Source organism: Macrobrachium nipponense, chromosome 9 (assembly GCF_015104395.2).
Source record: "Macrobrachium nipponense isolate FS-2020 chromosome 9, ASM1510439v2, whole genome shotgun sequence".
NCBI lineage: Eukaryota > Metazoa > Arthropoda > Malacostraca > Decapoda > Palaemonidae > Macrobrachium > Macrobrachium nipponense.
This window is the reverse complement of record NC_061110.1, coordinates 92434676-92461321: the sequence shown is the minus strand read 5'-3', so window position 1 is coordinate 92461321 and position 26646 is coordinate 92434676. Positions and strand designations below refer to the sequence as shown.

Here is a 26646-nt window from a genome sequence, read left to right as displayed (position 1 = left end):
AGGGTTCCTGGTTCCTGGTTAGGCACAAAACTATTTAACTTTAAACAGTTTTATGTTTTCCTCTTTCGTATTGTTGGTCTCCTTTTTCCAAATAACGCTGGCTTTCCTCTTTGTTTTCCCGTGGCGATGACCCTATTTATTGTAACGCCAGATGATTTATATCTCAGATCAACCAACAACACATCTCAGTATGCCCTTCTTTTCCTGATCGTGACCATACTTTGGAAAAACAGGAGCGATAATTGTCCAATTAATACTATTGCCCATGCAGGAAATATGAAGCGATAATTCGGTACTGGCATGAATGAAGCCACCTTATTTTATTTATTCCTTTTCTGAAACTGTTAAGTAAGTGACGTACAAACATTACAGTGATCAAATGAATGGTAATTTGGTTCATCACTTGACCTCTGACGGGTAAAACTTTCAGTTCTAACACATGCGCCAAACAGTCAAGACTAGTTTACCCAGCTACCTTCATCGCTAATAATCCATACGCTTTGCGCATGCGCGGCATCTTGAAAGGCGAGATCGCAAACCTTTTCAGAACAGCCTGGTATACTCACGGTCTAGGTGTAGTATTACCTGGACCGTGCGTATACTTTGTATTGCTCAAGCGCGGTACGTGTGACAGAAGGATGTTTTAAGCGGATCGATCACATCCTTTTAGTCTTTACAGTTTGCACGGCAAATAACCTAGATAGGATTGATTCGATCCTACGGCTGAGTGGATCTCGCTCACCAGAACGCAATGGTTTGATTTGGAAGCTGAGGAGCTGTTAGTTTCAGGAGTATTGCAGTACTCGGTACTCGGCATCTCGTCAGTCATTTGTTTGCGACGCCGCACTCTTCTTGCAGTTTAATGCATTTTTATCTCTTTACCTATTTATTTATTTATTTATTTATTAATAATTGGGATCTCTTCTTTCTGCATTTCCAATCACTTGCTCTTACTTCTTCCTAATGAACTCCTTATTATTCTTTGGAAGCTTGAATTTCAAGTCAGTGGACCCTTTGGTGGGTTTGTTCAGTATGAATAGGTTTCATCTACTGAATAATAATAATAATAATAAAATAATAATAATAATAATAATAATAATAATAATAATAATAATAATAATAGAGGCTGAAGTAGCTCCAGGACTCATGCAGAAGAGTGTGATCCTAGAAACGGCGCACATAGTAAGAAAAGTGATGGACTCCTAAGGAGGCAGGATGCAACCCGGAACCCCACACTATAAATACCACCCAGTCGAATTGGTGGACTGTGATAGAGCAAAAATAATAATAATAATAATAGCAGTAATAATAATAATGCATCAAATAAAAACACTTTCTTATCCCAGTTTATCGAGATGATCTCAGGTACAAGTGAAACTTTCTAATCTTTTCGGTCGTGAATTTAGCCTTGACAGATACTACCAGATAAGATAAGGACCCTTTGATCCTAGGAACTAGGCAACAGCAAGATAATGAAGATAAATAGGCCTAATACCTCAGTTGGTTTTGACTGACAGGTTATTCTGGTAATTCAAGAAAAATTAGTCAATTGCAAAATAAAAGATGAAGGATTGACAACTCCGTCAAGTACTAGTATAATTCAGAGATAATGTTTTTTCTTTCATTTTATGTTCATTAAGTCTATTAAGTCTAAAATAACATAAGGCACCAAAGGAAATAACTTGGAGAAAATTATGGAAACACTATCGTAGTCTACTGCTTTTATTTGCAACATTTAAAAAAAAAGTAGAATAAAAACCAGCTTTATCACACAACTTACACCAACCTGCAAGTCCTTGAAGTATTCATCTCTCTCTCTCTCGCAAACAAACAAGCACCAAGCTGCACAGCAAAAAAGGAAACTTAAACCATAGACCTAAAATTAAGCGTTCGTCAACAAATATTATAAATTTCTTTCAGATTAAACAGATCATCGTCCAAAAGCTAAAAGCTAACAAAAGAAGATCAACAATCTTCGATTCGAAAAAGCATAGTCAGCACTCCTCAGCTCTCTCTCTCTCTCTCTCTCTCTCTCTCTCTCTCTCTCTCTCTCTCTCTCTCTCCTTTCGACGGCAGCCAGCTCTCAGCAGGGATTCTGGACGTAGGAGATGGAGTAACCTCCTTGGAAGTCTCCAGTTCCCGCAAGGTGGGTGTTCGTGACGTCCTGTGTTGTGTCCAGCAAGAAGATGTGAGGCGCCAGGAAGTTGACCACATAAGCAGCCACTGGGGATGACCCCTGGAAAGAGGTCAGAATAATGCTGTTGATTTAAGAGGTCATTTTGAAAATATGAAGGAATAATGCTACTAATTTACGCGATCATTTCTTGGATACTTCTCGGAACCTCTGGACGAAACGTGAAAAATTCACGGGAAAGGATATAGGCCTAATGGAAAACAAGCAGAAAAGGAAAGGAAATAGGCCAAATGGAAGACATGCAGAATACGAAAGGATATAGGCCTAATGGAAGACAAGCAGAAGAGAAAAGGAAATGGGCCTAAAGAAAGATAAGCAGAATAGGAAAGGAAATAGGCCTAATAGAAGACAAGCAGAATAGGAAAGGAAGTAGGCCTAATGGAAGACAAACAATAGGAAAGGAAATAGGCCTAATGGAAGACAAGCAGAATACGAAAGGAAATAGACCTAATAGAAGACAAACAATAGGAAAGGAAATAGGCCTAATGGAAGACAAGCAGAATAGGAAAGGAAATAGACCTAATGAAAGACAAGCAGAATAGGAAAGGAAATAGGCCTAATGGAAGACAAGCAGAATAGGAAAGGAAATAGACCTAATAGAAGACAAACAATAGGAAAGGAAATAGGCCTAATGGAAGACAAGCAGAATAGGAAAGGAAATAGGCCTAATAGAAGACAAGCAGAAAAGGAAAGGAAATAGGCCTAATGGAAGACAAGCAGAATAGGAAAGGAAGTAGGCCTAATGGAAGACAAACAATAGGAAAGGAAATAGGTCTAATGGAAGTCAAGAAGAATAGGAAAGCAAATAGACCTAATAGAAGACAAACAATAGGAAAGGAAATAGGACTAATAGAAGACAAGCAGAACAGGAAAGGAAGTAGGCCTCATAGAAGACAAACATAATAGGAACCGAATCCTTCGGATATAGGCCTAATAAAATGCAAACAGAATAAGAACTGAATCTTTCAAGCATCAGTGACCAAAAACTATATCAAAATTCATCCTACGAAAACTGACCATAAAGAATGACTGTCACGAGAATTTACCAACTGAGATAACATCAAATAACTCAAATATAAATTACTTTCCCCGCCATTAAAGAATAGCAACCGCCCATCGTGGCTTCTTACCACAGGGGCGCCGGTCTTGCAAACATCCTCTGCAGTCGGGTACTTAGTTAATCCTGGTCTCTCGAAATAATCGCCGCACTGTGGTACCCAGTTAGAACTTCCCTTTTCTTGATACGTTATCTGGAAAGAATGAAGGAAATGAGACGACCTGAGAGCGAGTTACGGTTCCTGTAACGTTATATATTAAAAAAAGTAACTACTGGTCTAGTTATTTCATATAAATACAAGAATTTCTCTTTCTGAAAATATAATTTTTTTTTTTTTTTGCTCTTTTATTTAAAAACATACACTTTAAAGGTCATTTTACAATACATTTACAAAATATGTCATTTACGTACAGAATCAACATACTTGAATTTATGTATATTTAACATTGTACTTGATTTTTTTTTATTTTACTCTTCTGTATTTATAATAAGATAAGTACTACGTATGTAAATAATGTAGAGAATTTTTTTTATATTTTCATAATAAAATATAAAAAATGTACTATGTATATACATACATATACCCATACCTATACATTGTATATACATACTCATTTCACACATATACATCTGTATATACTAAAATTCCAAGTAATTCAGGTCGCTACATTGTAGTAGTACTTTTACAAACGTGTAAAGGCCCTCATACACTGAACGATTGTCGTTATCGACCCACACACACACGATTCAGACAATATGAACGAGATCGTTCAGACACGAAGCTCCGCCCACTTTTGCATTCAGACAAGCCTATACACAGTGTTTTTGCGAACGATACAGACAGTCGTTCAGACAATCGTTCAGTGTATGGGAGTCTTCTCAAGCCATACCGAACAGGAGCTGCGTTCAGTGCGGACACAAATGCCGTAATCCAGCCCGGAAAGAAGGTAGTTCTCGCTGGTCGAGCCGTCTTGGTTAAATCCTTTCATTGTGCCACTGGTTCCCGTGTAGAACTGGCCACATCCTCTAGGCACTGTGATGAAGAATGTCAAGAACACCACATCATTATTGCAAGCGCTCAGAACACGCCTGGTTTGTACGCTGGTTTTGAAATAATTGGCAGCATCGACAGGAACATGCATACACACACACACACACACACACACACACACACACAATATATATATATATATATATATATACATATATATATATATATATATATATATATATATATATGTGTGTGTGTGTGTGTGTGTGTGTATGTGTGTGTGTATATATATATAGGACCTCTTAACGAGCAGTTAAAAAAAGAATCGTAAATCTAACAAATAAAAATCACAATTTTGTAAAACTCAACAAATTATTTTACGCTTTGTCGTAATTTAATGTGCTTCTAATGACCAAAAGAAAGCCTTGCTGACGTCTCTAAAAATATATGCCCCCCCCCCCCCCCCCCCAAAGGAAAAAAAATACAAAATTGGATATCTATTACCTTCAGTCGCGGAATTACACTTGATTTTCGCCACTTTGATGTACCACGATCGATCTGCTGAGAATGTCGATGTTTTGAAAGCGAAGACGACCTCTTTGCTCAAAGATGAGTCTACGTCTAAGTAAACTGTAGCCAGAGCCAAAGAGAGAATGAGGAACATTACCCCATTACATACTGAATGGTATAGAAACCCTACTAATATCAAAAGCTACTCACAGTATTATGACTCTTGAAATGGAGAAACGGATCCACATTTATGTTTGGGTACAAATATATCCTAAAAATTAATCTATACTGTGAGCTTTCGGAAATCTGTTCATTTTCCATTTTCAACCGAAAATGGTACTCGAACGCTCTCTGTATAGACTTATTTTTAAATATATCTATACCCATACATAACTGGATTTATCTCTCTTTAATACCTGATATATTCTTGACGTCTACATCAGCCTTAAAAAAATAGGAAACTTGATAGTATACCATCCTTATTTCACAGCAATACATTGTCAGTAATTGGCTCCACTGCTAGCACAAAGATTAATTAGTAATCTGTATTTCATATAAATCACAATATTTGCTACGTAAAACTAAAGCTTCAATACGAACAGTGAGTGTCAGTCGTGTAGCCACACAGCTTGTCAAATTTGTTGTCGTGACTGACGATGAGATAATCATTTTTGCAGTTCCCTGTGTTGTCGGGATAGGCCAGCCTCAGGGTGACGATGTCTAGTCTGTGGCAGAAAAAAATGAGAAACAAGGATTGTTGAATTATGTGGCGCCCTCAGATCACGGGTTAGTCTAAGGATAAAAGTTGACGTTATTATTATTATTATTATTATTTATTTATTTATTTATTATTTTTTTTTTTTGCTCTATCACAGTCCTCCAATTCGACTGGGTGGTATTTATAGTGTGGGGTTCCGGGTTGCATCCTGCCCCCTTAGGAGTCCATCACTCTTCTTACTATGTGTGCCGTTTCTAGGATCACACTCTTCTGCATGAGTCCTGGAGCTACTTCAGCCTCTAGTTTTTCTAGATTCCTTTTCAGGGATCTTGGTGGATCGTGCTAGTGCCTCCTATGATTATGGGTACGATTTCCACTGGCATATCCCATATCCTTCTTATTTCTATTTTCAGATCTTGATACTTATCCATTTTTTCCTCTCTTTCTCTTCAACTCTGGTGTCCCATGGTATTGCGACATCAATGAGTGATACTTTCTTCTTGACTTTGTCAATCAACGTCACGTCTGGTCTGTTTGCACGTATCACCCTATCCGTTCTGATACCATAGTCCAAGAGGATCTTTGCATGATCGTTTTCTATCACTCCCTCAGGTTGGTGCTCGTACCACTTATTACTGCAAGGTAGCTGATGTTTCTTGCACAGGCTCCAGTGGAGGGCTTTTGCCACTGAATCATGCCTCTTTTTGTACTGGTTCTGTGCAAGTGCCGGGCATTCACTTGCTATGTGGTTTATGGTTTCATTTTTCGTATTGCACCTCCTACATATGGGAGAGATGTTATTATTATATTATTATTATTATTATTATTATTATTATTATTATTATTATTATTATTATTAATCAAAGATAAACCCCATTCATGTGGAGCAAAGAATACGATGTTCATTTAAAAGAAGTTACAGAAAATAACAAGAAATACAGATATTTTTGGAAATGGCATAAAATCTTTCTCCTTTTTGCAGCTTTGTCCCGTGAGAGTCAAATTCTAACCTGTTCAGAAACGAAACTGTAATATCACTTGGATTATACATAAATTCCTTTTCAAAAATTGAAATTTAGAGAATCGTTATTTGCATCTTTACTGATTTGTGAAGAATAAAAAAAAAATGGAAGTTGAAATAAAAACATGATTTCCCAGTTGAGAATTCTCATTGCGGATCAATTAAAAAATGGCTTTATCAAAATATTAATTTTACGAATGTTTTAAATAACCCATTTTATTTCAAGCAATATCTGATCAACCCATTACACTCCACATAGACTAAATCATGAATACAAGAAAATTCATGTGTTAATTTAGCAATTTTTTTGAGCTACAGTAGAAACCTTTTCCCAGAGCTAGAGACGGTACTGTCGTCTTGTCAACAAAAAATGAAGAAAAATTAGTCTTTAGGTCTATTTATCTAAGCCTACTGTTGATAAACGTGCAAACACCGGTACTTTGTTCACATTAAATATTAATTTAGCAATTTTTTTAACCTATTGTTGATAAACGTGCAAACACCGCTACTTAGCTCACATGAAGTATTAATTTAGCCTTTTTATTGAGCTAAAGTAAAGACCTTCCCCCAGAGTTAGAGAAAAAAAAAAAAAGTCTTGAGGCCTATCTATATCTAGACCTACTGTTGATTAACGTGCAAACACCGCTACTTTGTTCACATCAAGCATTAATTTAGCATTTTTTTTTTAACCACAGTATAGACCTTTTCCCAGAGCTAGAGACGGTACTGTCGTCTTGTGAAAAAATAAAATAGTCTTTAGGCCTATTCATCTAGACCTACTGTTGATAAACGTGCACACACCGCTACTTAGCTCACACCGAGCTCAAAACCACCACTCGCATCCAACCCATCATTATTATTACCTTAACTGGCAAATGGAATCGTCGATGGCAACGGTCTGTTCGCAGGTGAGGTGGTGATTGAAAGTAGCCGGGTAGCCAGGCGACCGCAGCCAGGTGTTATTGTTGGCGCTCCTCCCGCCACACCGGAGCCTGGCTGTTGTGGGGGATTTTCGGTGGTGGCAGAAGGAAAGAAATTGAAGTGTAGTACTACATCGGTTATTTGTAGATCCATTTTGTGAATTTTCACTTTGTTGGGCTTTATTCTAGATGTAAATGACACCTACTTTTCATCACTGACACTGAGGTACAGCTATAGCTCTCTCTCTCTCTCTCTCTCTCTCTCTCTCTCTCTCTCTCTCTCTCTCTCTTCACATAGAAGACCTGGAAGACAGATTACTTGTTTACTTCTCGTCACTGAGGTAAAGCTCTCTCTCTCTCTCTCTCTCTCTCTCTCTCTCTCTCTCTCTGAATAACACTGCTTTATTGATAACCTTCATAGTTCAAGAATGGAATTAAGAGTGTGCTGTACAAAAATACCAAAGTACGCACCCGCTGAAATGACTAACAAGAACTTGGAAGACTTCGTTCAGACCTCCGTCGTGACTTACTGGTGCAGCACTCCCCGAAGCCCCAGGCGCAGCTGCCGGAGGGCACGGCGTCCTCAGATCCCGAGAGGCAGGAACGATAGTCATAACAGGTTCCCGTGACTTCGCCATCTTCGCCTACCGCGGTGCATTCGGTGTTGGCGAACTTCGCCACCGTGAACAGGCTCACTTGCGAAGATAATAATAATAATAATAATAATAATAATAATAATAATAATAATAATAATAATAATAATAATAATAATAATAATAATAATAATAATAATAATAAAAACGGGTTTCAAAGCAATAATCAACTTCCTTTTAAGCCACATATAAAGAAACTAACATTTATCAACCTTTCAACTCTTCTTTTGTCATATATCCCACAGAAATCTCGTCTGAAATCCCTATTTTGAAAAGAATCCTGAATGTCCTATATTTCTTTCTTGGAATTTTAATATATACAAATATATATGTGTGTAATGGGTATGTATATATACAGTATGTGGGTATGTGTATATGCATGTATATACTTAGTAAATCTAAGTATATTGATCTATAAAAAAATATTATGACTATATTTGTTGATTTTGTACGTAAATTACATATATTGCATATGTATTGAATTGTAAAATGAACTTTAAAATGTTTTTTTTAGTGAAAGAGAAAAAAATATTTCTTTCATCTCGTTTCCAAATTAAATTATCTTTAAAAAATTCATACTTACGAAACCTAGGTTTCTTCTGCACGATATTCGTCTCGTTTCGAGAAAAGGCGACATCGGGGAAAATAACTGCTATCGTCAGGACACTCAAAAACGACGTGGACAGCGCACCTGGAATGGATCTTCTTCTATAGACGTCTCTTCATACGGTAACTAGCTTTGTAATCGATTATTTGTTTATTTCAGGGATTCGACAACTCTTTCCTGTCGGTACGACAGTCTTCTGGTGATAAGTATTCGTATCGAAATCAAGTGGAAATGTTCTTTTTAAAGTTCTCTGTAATTCCCTAAGTCTTTAACACACTTAATTCATTGCTGAAAATTTTATTAACAAATATAAATTGAGGCAGATGTAAATCATTACTGTGACTGAATGCAATAAGTGTGTAAAGCTACTAGTTTTTAGATAAAATCCACGGCGACATATGCTCGCAGCCTAGACTTTCTTGGCGCCGTTAGTTAAGCTCAGCAAGCCGCAAGGGAAAAAAAAAACTGTTATATTTTCAGCTCTGTAAATCGCTGTGTGAAGAGCGTCGTGTTATTCGAAGACGAACATAAAACCTTCGCTTAGACGAGCTTTCAAATGACCTTGATAAGTGTATTATTGTCATGTACTGCTCAACAAAGACATCAATAGGCCTATTGATTTTCGAAAATCATGGACGAAGTTTAATTGATGAACTGAAGCTCGGTATAGAGACAGCTGTGGATGTATGGTACTAAAGGTAATTGGTTGAGTGTAATTCAAATATCTTTAATGATGTTTCCAAGGTTATCTGATAATTCTATAGATGAGAGGGTGTGAGAGTGTCACAGAAAACACACAGGTGTATTTACGAAACCGTGTGATGAGAAAAAAGGTCATGAATGGAATGTGGGGAGACAGATGTTTGCGAATGATATACTGTTGATTGGGAAGAGTAAGTAGAAACAGCAGAGACTAGTGACAGGGAGAAATTTAAAACAAATGCGAGCAAGAGAAAGTTGACGAGTGAACGAAAACTAGGGAGATGACGAAGAGAAGGTTAATGTGAATGTTGGAATAATGGAAATGGTTGATTCATACAAGTATTTTGGAAATAAATAAAACAGGCGGTGAAGATGCCTTAAGCAAGACATGGAACTTGGTAGCAGGGTGTGTGCAAAAGATTTGCAAGATAATTATCTATGGACTGCATAAGATTTGCAAGATAATGATCTATGGACTGCAAAAGATTTGCAAGATAATTATCTATGGAATTATTAGGAAATAAGGCCGTTCAACTCCAAAAAGTGAGAGACTGTATGAATGAAGTTGGATATTCCAGTGTATATAAGAAGTTTGATGTTTCGTTAATGAGTCTTCCGGGTAGGCCTATGAAACAGCTACTGAGGTGGAAGTTTCATGCACAGGGTATCATCCCGGATTCGTTAGCTGAAGAATGAATGTAGGAGTGACTAATATCTTGTTTATTTATATATAATATATATATTATATATTACATATACATATATATATAGATATATATATATATATATATATATATATATATATATATATATATATATATGTAAATGTTATATAGCTACCGGCAAATTTATATAAATGCATGCCTCAGCTCAACTCTGTTTACAAATTAGTAGTCTCCATCTATTAAAATTTAATGACATTCTTTTCGTTTGAGACTTCCTCCTTAATATATCTCTTGAGTTACTTCAAGTGAATATGCCAAAAAAAAAAAAAATATTCGCTGATCAAATGACAAACTGATAGTCAATGACAAAACTGAATGAATTGTTATACTGCAGACATTACTAAACATCGTTATCATCAGATGTTGTTATGAATGATTTATAAGGTAAAAGATATTCAAAGCGAACTTACTCACTCGTATGCTTGTTATCTGCTTTCGTACCCGATGGATAATGGTACTACTATATCCCGATGGATAATGGTACTATTATATCCCGATGGATAATGGTATTATTTCCCGATGGAAAATGGTACTACTATATCCCGATGGATAATGGTAATATATTCCGATGGATAATGGTAATATATCCTGATGGATAATAGTATTATATCGCAGACACTATCGTGCAATTATCTCTCTCGTGTAGAGATATCCTTTAGAGCAAGATCATCCCTTAACTGAAAGAGCAAACATGGCGCCAACATACCTTTCATGACGACCAGAAGGAGCTGCAAAGCGAAGCCAGCACACACTCGACTTAACCACGGACAACTGAATGCATAATCACCTCCAAAATAAGCAACGGCTGTGCAACGGGGATCCAGCCCGACTTCGCTAAACAGGTGCTTGTGGGACGTGTCAAGAAAACAAAAGAAGAAGATCAATGGCCCCAGTACGGTTTTGCTTTCAGAGAGCACGTTTTTTTTTCTTACCTTGCGTGAATCTTGATGCTGCGTCCTCAATTTGCAATACATCTCTAATTCTAACCTGTTTGTAGATACATATCGGCAGTCTTCTTTGACAAAATCAACAAATATAACAGCGAACTCTTGGTTTTTCCATTACTGGTACTAGTGATAGGTATTAGAAACTTCATTCTGTCATGTTCCGGTCTTGCCGTACTACAGAAATGGTAGCAGATAAATGACCCAGAAATTTACATCCAAAATGGCGTTACTGGATTCCTCGTTGAAGGTTTTCTTGCGCGATAGAAATGAAACGGTTTTCCGTTGTCGCTGGTTCGCCTTTATCCCAAGGCGATGAAAAATCACTGGCTCAGTATCATGATCAGTTGCTGCTGCAGGGTTTGTGGCCGGGGGGGGGGGGGGGGGGGGGGGGGGGGAGGGGGGGGGGGGGGGGGGGGTCGTGTATTTTAGCGGTGTGAGGTTGAAACCAAATTCTTTGGTAGCTTGAATTTCAAGTCAATGGCCCCTTTGGTGTGCTTGTTCCTTGTGAATAGGTTTCATCTTGAAATGATAATAATAATAATAATAATAATAATAATAATTAATAATAATAATAATAATAATAATACTAATAATAATAATATGATATCGAAATGGTGTGATTGACATATAATCAATTCGTACGTACTAAATAAGAACAACGGATTAATTGAAAATAGCAGCTTTATCTGCTTTAATTTTTTTACATGTTTTATAGCGTTAACAGTACTTTAAAACAAGTGGTAACCAAAGCATGTTCAGCCTAGTTCCAAGTGCGAACGTTAAATAACCCCTAAATTACTGTAGAAGGTTATCTCTATTAAAAAAAAATTTCGGCATCTATCAAGTTCCCATGCAAAAAAATTATCTTACAAAGTGGCAAGAAAAAAAACGCAAAAATAGATTGGGCATTTGTTGTTTTGGGAGGGCCAGCTCCTGTAAGTCTGCTTTTTATGTAAAGTTGAGTCTATAAAGTCACCGACCTCCCAAATTCATCGATACACAACTACAAGCCGGGAAATCATTGTCCTATTGTAATTTCTTAAAGAAAGTTATCAGGGCACACGCATATATTGAAAAGGATTTTTGTCGGCAAAACAATCATTATTGCATTGTTTCAGAAAGTACTATTATTGAGAGAGAGAGAGAGAGAGAGAGAGAGAGAGAGAGAGAGAGAGAGAGAGAGAGAGAGAGAGAGACTCAGTCGCCCTGAGAATATCAATATACTCACCGATATTTCTACACCAAAGGGAGAGACTGAATAATTCACACACACTTGAGAGAGAGAGAGAGAGAGAGAGAGAGAGAGGAGAGAGAGAGAGAGAGAGAGAGAGAGAGAGAGAGAGAGGATTTATATGTAAAAAAATATAGCAGAACCAATTTGAAAAGTAAAAATCCCCTGAACTTCAACTTGATTTCACAAGTGCATAGATTTAGACGTCTGGGTAGCCATAGTCCTATAGTTGTCCTTATCACGGAAGAACCTTGAGGACGGCCTTCGTGAAGGAGTTGTACCACTTTCGCTCCTTACCATACAGGATCCGCTGCTACCATATAATCCGAATCTCATAGGTTTAGGATTAGTTTATTTTGTTCTCAAAGAGTCTAGGCCACTTCGTCTTTGCATTATCAAGATATTCGTAATTTATTTCGTTAGACAGACACAATTCATCTGTAGATGCTTAGCACGTACTACAACATCATCACTACAAAAGCTATCATAAAAGACTTTGATATGGGGTACTTTCAACTTCAAACGATAATATTCCCTTTTATTGTTATATTCCTCATCTCTTTTGCAATTCAGTTTCATGTAGACCAAGAATATAAACGGTTAGATGTAGTAATGATAGACAATTGTAATTTTTTCCACACATAATGGGAAGAAAAGTACTGTAATCATCGTACTCTTGGCACCTCCCTGTATTGTAGACTGTGACCTTGGAACAGCTGATCGTCAAAACAAATAGTATGTCCCGTGGTGCCAAAACAACGATGAGGGCCGTACGACCATTTTTAACGCTCTCGGGAGCGAAGAATTTGCAGAACAGTGAGTAAAATAATATTTGAAGTACCACTGAATAGCCGAGATGCCTGGAAGGGGACACTTTAAGTCACAAATAGGGATAAACCAAGCATAGGGCAGTCGTAACCCACTTTTAAGTTTCCCTAGGATATCCTATCCTAGACATTTCCTAGAGTACGTGATGACAAAATTGCTTTTATATATGCTAGTAGGCAAAGTAGGCTTGTAATGTAGGCTAGTAGAATACTATGATACTTTTATATTTTTGTCGAACACGTTGACCATACTAGCTACTAACTTAGGTAGGTATTGGCCCTTTGTTTTCAAACAGTTAGGTAGCATAGGCAGTAGGGTATAGGTAAGCTAGGTACTGTATATTTTTATATACCTACCTAATCATTTTGGATGTGGCCCCAATGGGAAACTGATTCTTTTTTAGGGAAACCCAAGTGCTATTGGTCTAAAATACCTAAACCACAAAGAAAGTATACCTAAGTTGGTAAATAGGGTAAAACATCATAGCAGGCCAAACAGGCCACCTACATTCAACGCTTGCCACCCTCCGAAAAATTACATTATAACGCGTCCTGACACCGGAGATGGGCATCAGTCGCGACTTGTTGTTGGTGAGAAACGGAGCTAAAGACCTCTACTCTCCTTTCGAAGTAAGTATTTTCTCCAAAGTTAGAAATTAAGGCCAAATTTTAAGATTTAAACAGAGGGTAGTGAAAGGGTGGCTACGCAGTGGAAATCTCACCAAAACGCTTTAGAAATTTTTTACTTACAACTAAAAATGTTTCGAAGATTGACGCCATCTTGATGTTTACGGAGTCGCTTGTGTCAACAAACTTCCCATTTCCTGTGCTAAATCTGCACATCACTTGTACCCATAGACGCTGGGGCACTTTCATCACAACAATCGTAAACCAACCTCTTACCAGCACTTATTCAAGGGGACTACGGCATTCTTTGCGGCGTTTTGCGCTCTTCAATTGTTTATCAGTGTTGTCAATTGGTATGTGTTTACCCTCCAAACTAGGTATAAGACTTACACAAAACCGGGGAAATAAGTGAAATTAGCGTATCTATTTGTATTATATATACGTACATATTACAGCAATTTTATCATTACTGCATTACTATGACAACTAGAATTCATCGAAACAGTTTGTAAATGCATCGGCGTATGTATGACGCTCCACTAGATTGGCAACGATGAGTCATTTTTCCTCACGTCGTCTGCTCGTAAGTATACATCCGAAACATTTGTAATTTTGGGGGGTTAATTTGGTTGCAAAAAAGGGATAATAGACATGAATTAAATAAACATTTTGAAGTAAAGTTAAACTAAATATTGAGTAAAGTAAACAATTAAGGGAATAAACCTTTGCATCTCATAATCAGTGTTGTCGTCTGCTGCTCGTAACTGTGTTTGCGGAGTGAGTGCTTAGGAACCAGGAACCACAGCGTGGTTCAAGTGCACTGTGGAGTGAATTAAGACCAAAATGTGTATAATTACAATCAAATAGGCACTGTGGAGTTTCAGTTGTGATGGCAGTAAGGATAAAAACCACCGATTACAAGGTAAGAATGAATTCAGTTCCAACCATAACCCCGGGAATAACAAGTTTCATACTTTCACTAATATAGGCAACAAAATGTTGTTTTATTGTGCTGATTACAACTGCAATCTCGAGTAAGATCAATAAACGTTACATATATACGCTAACATTGTTCAAATGAGTGCTGGGAAGGCTGGGGAAAGATGGTGGCCGTCACTGATAAAAACGTCCATGCAAAACGTAGCCGCCATATTGGATTTCAAAACTGCCTTGAAAACATATTTTACGAAGAGCTCACATGCTTATTTTAGTTCGTGTGGGGCTTTCATATATCACATTATGTTGACGAAACTTCAGTCTTTTAAATGGTATGCTTAGAGTTGCAATTGTATTCTTGTTTCACCAATTAAATATCGAGTGAATAAGACCCGTCCACCGTGATGAGGGTTGGCCTGTTGTGATGTTCTACCCTAGTAGCCCATGTGGTTCATGTGCCCGTCATCAGCATCAGTCACAAAACACAATAAAGGACAAAGCACAAAGATGTCCTAAGCCTGCAATAAAGGTGCTTGGTAACCTTAACCCACCAGCTGATCCTGGAACCCTTGACTTGACATGACTTAGAGCACTGTAAGTCATTGAGGTAATTGTGGGTTACATCCTAACCTTACTCTCCTGCACCTAACCTAATCTATGGTGCCAGGTCCTTATCTTGCAGCACCCTCCCCTGCCATCACCATCCATCCTAACTGTAAAACTGTAAAAGTTGAATACAGGAATTCATCATAGCCTAATATGAGACACCTTGTCCGAGCTAGCAAGGCACACCCTGTTTTTCCCTTAGCGTTGCTATATAATCAGTTTACTGAGAACATTTATTAATGAAAAAAAAAGCAATTTAACTGTAAATTTTCATACATATAAGATTTACAAAACTAGTGTCATCATTGTTGATTGTTCTTGCTCATTAACCAGAAGTGTGGTTGAAAACTTTTTACATCTCATGCACATCTGGATGTAGATTGGTCTTGAAGGTAACACCTTTTAACTCTTGCAACCAAGTGTATCTGCCCTAAGCAAGATTTTGACTACTAGCAAGCACATAGGAGGGTGATCTAATGCCTCTCTCATTGTATAGGTAGGCTAATGTGGTAGAATATGGCAACAACTTTGTCTTTTCCCAATTGGGTAAAAGCTTGAATACCCAAGAAGACATATACCATTAACCCAGTCAATTGCAATGGTTTTCTAACTAACCTGGTGACCATGGACATGGTGCAGCTACATCAGTGATGTGGGTGGCCCCATTCCTCTTTTTTAGGGGTGTGGAAATAACAGTAGCTCTGGAGTAGGTAGAACTGGAGGGAATCCTGCTAAAAAAATTGGCTACATCTTACCACCAACTGAGGTCTTAATTCACTGGAGAAATCTTGACTTGAGGGATCCTTGGCTACAGTTCATTGGGTATCATTGGGTAGTCCAGTTGAAGCTGCGGCAAGCTCAGTCCAAAACAACTGTTGATCACCAGTTTCTTGAGGGAAGAGAGATGACCCATCGGTCTTAGCAATAACTGTTCAGGGACATTAAATTATTGGAAGACTGAAAACTGGTTAAAAGAACTTTGCGTATGGCAAAAAAATTGCATTCTAGATTATTTTGACATTTTTATCCATGTACAATGTTCCAAATGGATTTATTAATAATGCAGTAGTACTGTATATGGTCTTTATGATTTAGGAATAATTTTTACACAGCAATGTCCACAGTGAGTGGACATTGCTGTTCTGTTTCCATGTTAAAGACATTTTCCCATTTCCTTGCATTCCCAAAGCACCATCATTATTAATTTTCAAGCTGTGTTGAACTTGTTTTCACAATATACTCTGCATGAATTAAAAAGGTTTATGATGGGTCCAGAATCTTGGTATAATGTGTAATTTGGTTTGATTAGAAATATTATTACTCGGATGAAAAGTTTTTTGGAACTTTAGTGTTTATTATTATTTCAGATGTATTGTTACTTAGACGTCGTTTATGTCAGTCTGCCAGTCAGATAGGAGAACAGAAAGAAGAGTCAGCTGGGACTGCCTCTGTAAAACAGATGCCACCACCACTCCGTGCTGGTCAGCCAACTTCTCATACACATTCTCATCTTGTGCGGCCAGGAGAAGTAAGCAAAAGTGGAACACTGTTGTTATTAGGAAGTGTATTTTGCATGTGCTTCAAAATGTATTTGGTAAGTTGGTAAAATTAAATGAATTATTAAATGTAAAGCACTTACTACTCTGTCTCCATAAAGCAAAGCTGCATTGCAATAAGGTCTTCAGATTGATTGTTGGGGCATGGAAAATGAGCCCTTATCCACCAATTGTAAAGTAATTTATTTTATTCCTACCATTGTCCTGTTTTGTGATTGCATCTCTAGGAAGTAAATGCTCTTTGCTTCGCAGATCATCAGCATCCATATTTTTTTTGTATGACATGATATTATACTGCCCAGTATCAGATTTCTTTTATTCCTCTTACTGTCTCTTGCAGTATTATTGATGATGATACTTGTAAGAGTATGAAGGACTAGAATTTTGCATATAATGACTCATTTAGCTTTGTTTTATGTAAGCACAGGTGCAACATTTTAGGCATGTGCTGTGTATTTGTTTATTTAAAGGTAATGATTAAGATTATCTTGGGAAAGAAGTAATGAATGTCTTTAAGCTTACTTTTCAGCCGAAACAAAGACCATATTGAAGAAATTAAGGGGAATGTAGGCTAGAAAAGCAAACAAAAAGATAAAAAAAAAAAAGCACTTTGAATCTCAGAAGCTAGATGAATTAGCTCATAGCAGTGGGATGACGTGAACATGCTTTACATAAAATTCCAGAGAATTTCATATTAGCTGGTAGAATAGCATTATGGTCCACTATATTCATATATTTTTACATTATGTTTTCTGTTTTGGATGGACAATTCCTTAATGCTTTTTGAAATTTTAAAATGTTAATTTGTTTTCCAGATTACATTTGGCATATCTCGTGAAGAATACGCAAACAGACGAAATCAGTTAATGAAACGGCTTGGAGAGAAGGAAGGCAAGCATCATATTGTTATATTTCCTGCAACACCAAGGAGATATATGATAGACAAGATTCCTTATCTCTATAGACAAGTAAGTTTTTTATTGTTACTTATTTTATATGAAAACAAACCATTGTGTTTTTCCAGAGTATGCACCATTGCAGAGTTTATTTATACCCTGTACAGGCAGTCCCCGGGTTACGATGGGTTCGGCTTATGACGTTCAGAGGTTAAGGTGCTTTTCAATTATCTTGCTTTACTTTACTTTATCTTCCCGCCACTGGCCAGTGGCATAAGGCTGATACAGTTCCTCTCCATCTGTCTCTATCCCGAGCCATTTCCCTTGCTTCCTCTAGGTTTTGGATTTCATCCTCAAGATCCCTGACAATTATTTCTATCCACCTCGTTCTTGGTCTACCCAGCGGTTTTCTTCCTATTTGTACTGCTCTCAGTGCTCTCCTAGGGTCTCTATTCCCATCCATCCTCTCAACATGTCCAAACCATTTCAGCCTTCCCCTCTTCAGCCTGGTACTGACTGGCCTTTGCCTCAGTCTCACTCTGATGTCTTCATTTCTAACATAATCATCCCATTTAATGCCAAGTATCCTTCTCAGCAACTTCATCTCAAAAGCATCCAACCTTTTCTCCTCTGTTCTGGTCAGTGCCCAGGTGGACGAACCATACATCAGGACTGGTAGTACTACTGCATTGAATATTCTCATCTTAGTTTTCAAGCTGATTTCATGCCTTGACCAAACGTTTTTTCTCAGAACCTCAAAAGCTCTTGCTGCTCCTAGTTTTCTTCTTTGTATATCTTCAATTTGCCTCCCGTCTGCTGTTACCACACTTCCCAAGTAAACAAGCTTCTCAACTTGCTGGAGTTCCTGTCCTCTCATTGTCATATCCTCCATGTGCACCCAATCATCATCCTTACTCACAATCATGATCTCGCTCTTCTTTGTGCTGATGTTCAAGCCAAAATTCTGTGTCTCTGTCTCCCTCCTCATTACCATACCTACCAGCACCAGCCACGTATCAGCAACCAATTATATTCATCAGAAATTATTTCCAGGGTTACGACGCCTACAACGCTGATCTGGCAGAAGAAATATGACACCAAAAATGCAAAATAATCAATATTTGAAGGTTTTTTTTATGAAAAATGCAAAAAGAATGCAGTTTACTTAGTTTATAATCCACCCAAAGCATTAAAAGTAAGGTTTTCTTAGGATTTTTGACGATGTTCCGGCTTACAACACGTTTCAAGAATGGAACCCCCATCATAACGCGGGGACTGCCTGTATACTGTTCCAACACCTTTTGGCAGTGTTAGGATAACACAAGTTTTATCTTAATCAACCAACCAACACATTACTGATTAAAATGGTGATAGCCTTTCTCTGGCAAGGTGAGAGATGCTCCACATGTAAGTTTTAAGCTGATTTTCATTGCTGTTAGCTGCAAGATGGTTTATAAGCTTTAGTGAAAGATGATTCGTTACAAGTCTAAGTTTTGCATGGTCATCTTGTATATGTAAATACAGATCTCGATTCTGTGGCAAGGTCTGTAATTTCAGGATCTATTACAGCCTCTAGTCGGATTTTTCATCACAAATAGTGCATGTACTGGAAATCTCAATCTCAGTAGGAAAAGATGAGCGTAGGTTAAGAGAGGCCACATTTTATTTGCGATACGTTTTGTTGTTTCTTCATAACAAAATTTTCAAGCCTAAAAGAGACATTACAGTATTTCAATAATATTTAAAAGATTATGTAATTATTATAGTATTTAAAAGATTATGTAATTTTTGGCTTGAAAATGTTATGAAGAAACAACGAAATGCGTCACAAATAAAATGTGGTGTCTCTTAACCCACTGAGATTGAGATTTCCAAAACATCTGTCTACTTTCACTGTAATCCGAAGAAAATATATGTATACTTTATGTGATTCTACAGAATCAGATTTTTACATGGTTCCTTCGACAAGGAACTGCCCTGCTTGGTCTCTTGCACATGGTTGTTACCCATGGTGAGGTCCTAAAGTTACAGTATTAATACCCTGCTTGGGTCCATAATCATTTATCTAGGTTTTGACAGCTGTATGGTTATATTGTACGTACTCTGAAAGAGTACAGTTCGATTTTAAAGATGATGAAGCATCAGGGAAGGCCAGGCTTTTTTTCAAGTCACTCAAAAGTGGAGCTAGTAAACAAATAAAGTAAAGAAAGCTCATTTCTACTTCACAGTAAAGAAAGCTCATTTTTACTTCACAGTAAAGAAAGCTCATTTTTACTTCACAGTAAAGAAAGCTCATTTTTACTTCACAATATTTAATCATTGACATACAAACTCAGGAAAAATAGTTAAATAGTTCATTTCATCAAGTAGTTAATGAAAGTTACTGAAGGAGACAGGATCACTTTGAGACTTCTTGGTGAGACTTAGTGAGGAGAAGCTCCACTTGTCCCTTTTGTTGAGGCCACCTTGGAAGAATGATAACCATAAGAGTCTTGGTATTCACTATTGTGTCTAATACAGGCCTCAAGAACCTGAAAAGAAGAAAGGTATAAGTTTCCAGGTTACTGAATTGGTCGTTCATAACTCAACAATGTCAGCTTGGGTCAATTTCCTGGCTGGCCACTGTGAGCAAGTCTGTTTGAGGGGCACTTGGATCACCTGCCCTCAACTGCCATTAGATTTAATAGAAATAAAAGTTCTAAATTTACAATGAACCAAAGATTCTTTGACCTTTTTATTGTGATTACACTAATTGTGTTTATATATTGTAAGTACTAATATTCATTAGTGCAGTACTTGCTTGTTGATGTCCTAAGTCTATCTTGCTTCACATAAAGAATTTGACACATAATTAAGAGCAAATCATTGGTTGACTCCTTAAAAGTTAGAAAATGAACTACTTTTCTTCTTGCTTATAAATGTCATTATAATGTTACATGTGTACCCTTTTCAGGATACAGACATGCTATACCTGTCTGGATGCCTTGAGCCAGATTGTGTTCTAGTCCTTCATACACTTCCTGGAAGAAAAGCTCCAGTACACAAATCTGTAATGTTTACTCCAAAACATGAAGCTAGTCAGGAGTTATGGGATGGCCCACGAACAGGCCCATCAGATGCTCCCAGTGTATGGGGTGTTGATGCTGGCTTGCCACTTAATGAACTAACTAGGTATCTAACTCTTCTTGAACGTGACTTACAAACTCCAACGCTGTGGTACCATTACAATTCACTGCCAGATTCAAGTGCCAACCGCCAGTTACAAAGTTGGTTTAATGGTGGAAGACAGGGAGGAGTTTTGTCCCCAAAGGCTGATGTTCATGAACTTAGGCTTATTAAATCCCCTGCTGAAATGGATCTAATGAGACAAACTTGTAGAATAAGTGCTGAATCTATTGCTGCAACAATGAAAGCCACCACTGCACCAGTTCTGGAGCACCAACTTTTTGCTATAGTTGACTACCAGAGTAGGATGAGAGGTGGCGATCACTTGGCGTATCCCCCCGTTGTAGCAGGTGGATCAAGAGCTAATATAATACATTATATAATAACAATCAGATTATCAACCCAGGGGAGTTAGTGCTTATGGATGCAGGTAAGAAATCTTGATTTTTAAAAACAAATTTATTTTTCTGTTTAAAAGTCATTGCTTCTAGTGTCCATTTTGTTTGTCATGAAATGTTCCTAGACGGAAATTTTTCCAAATGGCCTGAATAGCAAGGTTTTAGCTTTAGGATTTTGTCTACAGTTAGATATTTGGTGATTTTTGCCTAATTTCATCCTCAATAGACCCCTTATTTTCCACCAGTCATAAAAATTGTTTTACCTTGCATTTAACTAGTAACTCCCTTGCATAACACTGTTAGGTAGTAATAAGATCAGGTAAAACTGGAATATAATTTTAAAGAATCACATTTCACTTTTAGATCTTTGTTTCTTTTATGTTGAATACTTTTAAAAGTCCTGTTTGTATTTTTTAAACAAGTTCTTGCCAGAACTGAGGCAGTCATGAAAAAAGTAGAAGCATCTTATTTTTCTCATTAAGATATATTTTAAAATGGTCTAAATGTAGTCTCACTCAGGAGATTTTATAAAAGTAAAATTAAAGTAAGGCTTTGAATGTTTTGTTGTAGCTGTGGACCAAAGCATCAGTACATTAGATTAGTGATCAGGGCCCGTATTTACAAAGCTCGCAAATCCTTAAGAGTACTCTTAAATCATTAAAACTCTTAAAGTTATGAAAATTCTTAAGAGAATTTTACGAAGCCTCTTACGCGCTATGAGTACTATTATCTCAGGCAGAGATTTAAGAGTGGTGGAGGGTTCTCCTAAGTACTTAGGAGTTTCTCTTAGCAGTAGTCACAGACTGTAAGGATGGCAGATGAACAAGAACACCGCGTTCGCCGCCTGAGGAATTTTCGTCCAACACTGGATATATTCGATGTGTATGACGACAGGGAGTTTAAAAAAAGATATAGTGTTGATCAAAGTGGCCTCATGTATGCGACTGACTTAATCAGAGAGGCGATTGCCAACCGCACAGAGAAGTTTTCTGCGGTTTCTAACATATCAGTCTCTCTCTCTCTCAAAATTAATGAATTAATTAATTTGATCACATGTATTGGCGCAGGATTAGACACGGAGGGTCAAGAATGGATTGAAAATTAAAATCCTTAAAGCTTTTTTTGGTTAGTAGCGAGAGAGGAGCACTAGGCCTATAGTACTAGTGCTTCACCTCTTTCATGTCTCATATATATATACGTATATGTGTGTGTGTGTGTGTGTGTGTGTGTGTGTGTGTGTGTGTGTGTGTGTGTGTGTGTGAGAGAGAGAGAGAGAGAGGTTTTATCTTCCTTTTTCACGAAGATAGATATATGAGGTTATAGTCCACAGGGGAACAGAAAAGCAGAAATTCCTTGTTGCTGTTTACAGTACATTCAAAGTAAAATATAAGAAACAGAAAAGTAAAAATAAGCAGTTAGATAAACATTGGTCATTGACATACAGGAAAATCAGTGGCTCGTAATAACCTATTTATTTTCAAAGATTTACAACCAGTTCGAAGGTTTCAAAACCCAAAAATATGTGTTAAAACAATTCATTTAACAATTGAAATATGTTCTTAGCGAAAGGACAACATTGCTTAGTTTGCACCCAGTACTCGGGAACAATTCCACAAAAATGGCGTCATTACATGATTGAATATGGACATTAATAGCATTGGTACTATATATTACTCATGATACTATATTTGTGCTGACTTTTTTTCGCACCTCAAGTTCCTTTTTCGACTGCTTACATGAACATGGGATTTGATATTATAAAAATGCCTTCATCATATTAAGGACTATTTCTTATAAGATTGTTGCCTATTGTGTTTTTGGGAGAAAAAATATCAAAGCCAAACCCAGCACTTCCAAAGGATGTACAATGTTTTCAAAGGGTTTTTATTTATCTTTTATTAGAGAAAGTATGCAATATTTTACAGTTTTAACAGAATTACATTCAGAATTTTATCTGATGAGAGTATTATTGTCTTTCTTGTAACAATACATAACCAGCTTAGATTCTAGACATCTTTTTTTATATTTTAATTATATTACATACTTGAATTTACTATGTACATACATACATATACCCATACATATACACTGTATATACATACTCATTTCACCTACCTATTTATCTGTAGTATATAATAAAATTCCAAGTAACTACGTGTAAAATTAGAATAAATGTTTTTAAATTACTTACGCAATACATACCTATTTCTGTATATATACTTTTTATTGAAATACGTTGGGTCGCTCTAGTTGGTTTAGCATCAGAATGCGGGTCGACTCAGGAAAAGAAGCATTAAGTTTTTTGGTGACGTCTTCCCATGTGTCTCGTCTCATCTTGGCCGTCACCTCCGTGTTGAATTTTATCCCTTCTATTACAGCCCTGTTTTCGTCTATAAGCTGCAACAGACGAAGACAAGCGTCTTGCCTCCAATTTGCCTTCCTCTGCCTCTTGGGTTTTGGACTGCTACTCACAGGCACTGCAGTTGGTGTTGAATCCATTTCTAACTAGTAGGGTATAGCAGAGCGAAAGCCCGGCGGAAACTATGGTCTGCTTGTTGTTTGAAGCGTCCGCCAAAATTACAAAACAAAATATAGGTACCCGGAAAATAAATACTTTTAAATTCAACAATAATATACAGATCACAAAGTTAATATCATAATTAATGAATATATTGAATTTTTAAAATACTTTTTTTATTAAAATAATGGTGAAAATCTTATATTCATGGATTGTAGCACTATATTTCCGCTATTGTTAGCGAGATCTTCGCTTAAAAGTTTCTCCTAAACATACCGTTTGTTCCGACACGGCATACAAACCTTCGGTCCTTTTACAATAGGAAGATACTAGCGGCAGCTGGATAGGTCGTAAGCTTTCGAACAAGGGGTTCGGTAGTTAACTGCTTGTCCGACAGGCGCGCGCGCGCGACTGGGAGGTAAACAAATCACTTTTGCTTTCGGCCTCACAGTGGATGGACGTGTGTGTTCGCTCTCTGCCCGCTGCTCGTCGTTTGCTTTCTTGTTTGTTTGTAATTGTGTATGAAAGATTGTAAGTACAGTATTCTCTCTTTTCATATTAATTACGCTGAATTCATTAATGATGGAATCTCCGCGCCTCGCTACCCCAAGGAGACTTTGCCCGGGTACCGAAGGGCGCAAATGTGGGAAATTCAGATCTTTCCCCGAGATAGACCCTCATGTTTTGTGTGCTCGGTGCCGGGGGCGCGAATGCACCCGGGCCGAGCCCTGTGATGTTTGTATGAACTGGTCGGAGGCGCAGTGGACATTGTATGAGGGCAGGAAGAAGCGAAGGCCTGCAAAGGAGTCGTCGGAAAGCTCTCCCGCGACTCCTTTGGTGACGGACACTTCGTCTTCTTTCCTGCCGCCCGCTCAACTTCCACGTCTCGCGCCTTCCCCTTCGGGGGCGGTGTCTAGGTCCTTCTCCTCTCCCGATGTGTCGAGTGTGGAGGAGGGCGCTAGATACCCCGACGTAGAGTTGTACTCTGGGTCCTCTATCCGCTCGTCTTCGCCGCGAGCGGGTAGAGGATCCTCCTAATCACCCGACTTTTGCCTCCTCAGGTGCGGTTGCCGTGAAGGATGACCTCGGACAGGTGTGGGCGTCGTTGGGACTGCAGGGCGTGCCGAGTGTCCAGGGGCTGCTCTATCATCTCGCTGGCTCCGTGGCGGTTACGCACGCTACGGTCACAACCACCACCACGACCCTGACAACACCTGGCTACGCGTCACCTCCTCACCTGGTGTACACCCAGCACGCGGTCTCTGTGACACCCACAACATCGGTGCAGGGGCCAGTCGCCGTAACTCGGGGGAGTGTGGATGCCGCCACCTGGGTTTGCCGTGTTGCCACTTGACCGGACTTCATGTGCCCGAAGAGCTCGCCCCTGGACCTCCCACCGGTGCCGATGATGTCTGTGCCGCTGGTTAGACCATCTGTACCGTCCACACAGCCTGCCGTACCTGCCGTGACCACCGCTGCTGTTCCTGTTCCTGCTCCTGCCGTCTCCACTGCCGTTCCTGTGATGCTCGCACCTGCTGATGTTGTCCCTGTTCCTGGCGCCGCTGCTCCCGATGCTGGTCTGTTCGGACAGGTACGTCCGGGCCCTGTTGCTTCGGCAACAGCAGCCCCGGCTCCGTCCTGGATGACAGATCTGACGTCGGTCCTGAGGAGGTTGACGAAGAAGAAGAAGAAGAGGAGGAAGGTGTCGTCGTCGTCTTCATCGTCTTCTTCGTCGTCGTCGTCGTCTGCCGCCTCTTCCCCCTTCTTCTTCTAAGGCTCCCCCCGCCTAAGAAGAAGAAGGTCGCCTCCCCCCCCCCTAAGAAGTCTCCTTCGGAGCTTCTAAGGGCCCGTCTCGCTCTGGTGAGACGGGGGGTTCTTCCGCTGGTCGCCCTGCTCCTTCGGGAGCAGGACCCGTCTCTTCTCCCGCAAGGAAGAAGACTACGGGGGCCAGAGGGGTGCCGGCTAACACCGGCACTTCCTCACCTGCTGTTAGTGGTTCGGCCACGGCAGCAGGATCCGTCTCGGCGCTCGTTCGCGAGAGGTACCGAGTGTACGGTCGCCTACCAGCGACCGTGCAGCCAGGAACCAGACCTCTGAGTCCGCTCAGCGTCAGGTTCACGGCACGGAGCGGAAGACTGGTGACAGCCGCTCACGCGACTCTCACCAGACCAGCTCTCGCTCTCACGGCGAGCGGCTGGCTACCCGGGCGGACGTGACGGTCCACGACCGGCCACGGGCTGAGGCTGGGAAGAGGTCCCCCCGTTCGCCGGCACCAGCCACGGCTGGTACCAGCGAACTGACGCACCGTGAGGATATGCACCGGTCTCACCGTGACAGTGGAGCCCGCCGGTCGCCTGACCGTCGCTCTCACAGAGAGCGATCGGGTACGGCGACCAGCACCAGCTCCTCTGACACACGAGACCGGGGCCGCTGTTCTCGGTCCAGCCGTTCTCCACAGCGAGACGGCTCGACCAGGTCTGCAGCTCGATCGCCACGCGGGTTGGCGATCGCCTGCAGTCCTCCAAGCCCGCTGGTTCTGCCAGTGAGCGAGGAGAGAGCGTCAGGTCTGCCTCTCCCCATAACCTTCAACCTCCTCGGGTTACACCGGGAGGGGCGAGGTATTGAGGAGTTGATCGTGAGGGGTGCGCCCCTCAAGATCCCGCCACGTCGTCGTACGTACCAGGCTCGGTTCTCGGACCAGCCAGGTCGTACGCACAGGTGGTTGGAGGAGACCCAGAGGGGGCTGTCGCTGCTCCTCTCCTTGAGGGAGGAGGGTCTCGGGAGGTACTCCTGTTCGAGGGACTGGACGGTCCGACTCCACAGGATGCTATCACACCCGAG

At 39.4% G+C, this 26646-nt stretch overlaps 2 protein-coding genes across 2 annotated transcripts in view; one reads left to right on the top strand and one right to left on the bottom strand.

Annotated features, from left to right (window-relative positions):
* Positions 1–1708: 1708 nt before the first annotated feature.
* Positions 1709–10965, bottom strand: LOC135218564 (uncharacterized). The gene is made up of 9 exons (XM_064254940.1): positions 10805–10965; positions 8648–8755; positions 7942–8106; positions 7355–7487; positions 5353–5477; positions 4747–4872; positions 4142–4284; positions 3325–3444; positions 1709–2236 (listed from the first exon to the last, which is right to left on the bottom strand). Exons 1-9 carry the CDS (start codon positions 10809–10811, stop codon positions 2084–2086), a joined length of 1080 nt encoding a protein of 359 aa, XP_064111010.1. The 5' UTR covers positions 10812–10965; the 3' UTR covers positions 1709–2083.
* Positions 10966–12939: 1974 nt separating this feature from the next.
* Positions 12940–26646, top strand: part of LOC135218563 (xaa-Pro aminopeptidase 3-like) — a 38298-nt gene continuing 24591 nt past the window's right edge. The window contains 5 exon segments of the mRNA XM_064254939.1: positions 12940–13092; positions 16640–16800; positions 17644–17796; positions 20678–21266; positions 21269–21319. Of these exon segments, the coding sequence (XP_064111009.1) occupies positions 13014–13092; positions 16640–16800; positions 17644–17796; positions 20678–21266; positions 21269–21319 (1033 nt within the window). The 5' untranslated portion in view covers positions 12940–13013.

Bases quoted from the DNA above. Each gene is read 5' to 3' on its own strand.
- LOC135218564 (XM_064254940.1), bottom strand. The intron at 8,107-8,647 runs GTAAGTATGAAT...TATCTTCGCAAG, and splicing joins GCAGAAGAAACCTAGGTTTC to TGAGCCTGTTCACGGTGGCG. The intron at 5,478-7,354 runs GTAATAATAATG...TTTCTGCCACAG, and splicing joins GATTCCATTTGCCAGTTAAG to ACTAGACATCGTCACCCTGA.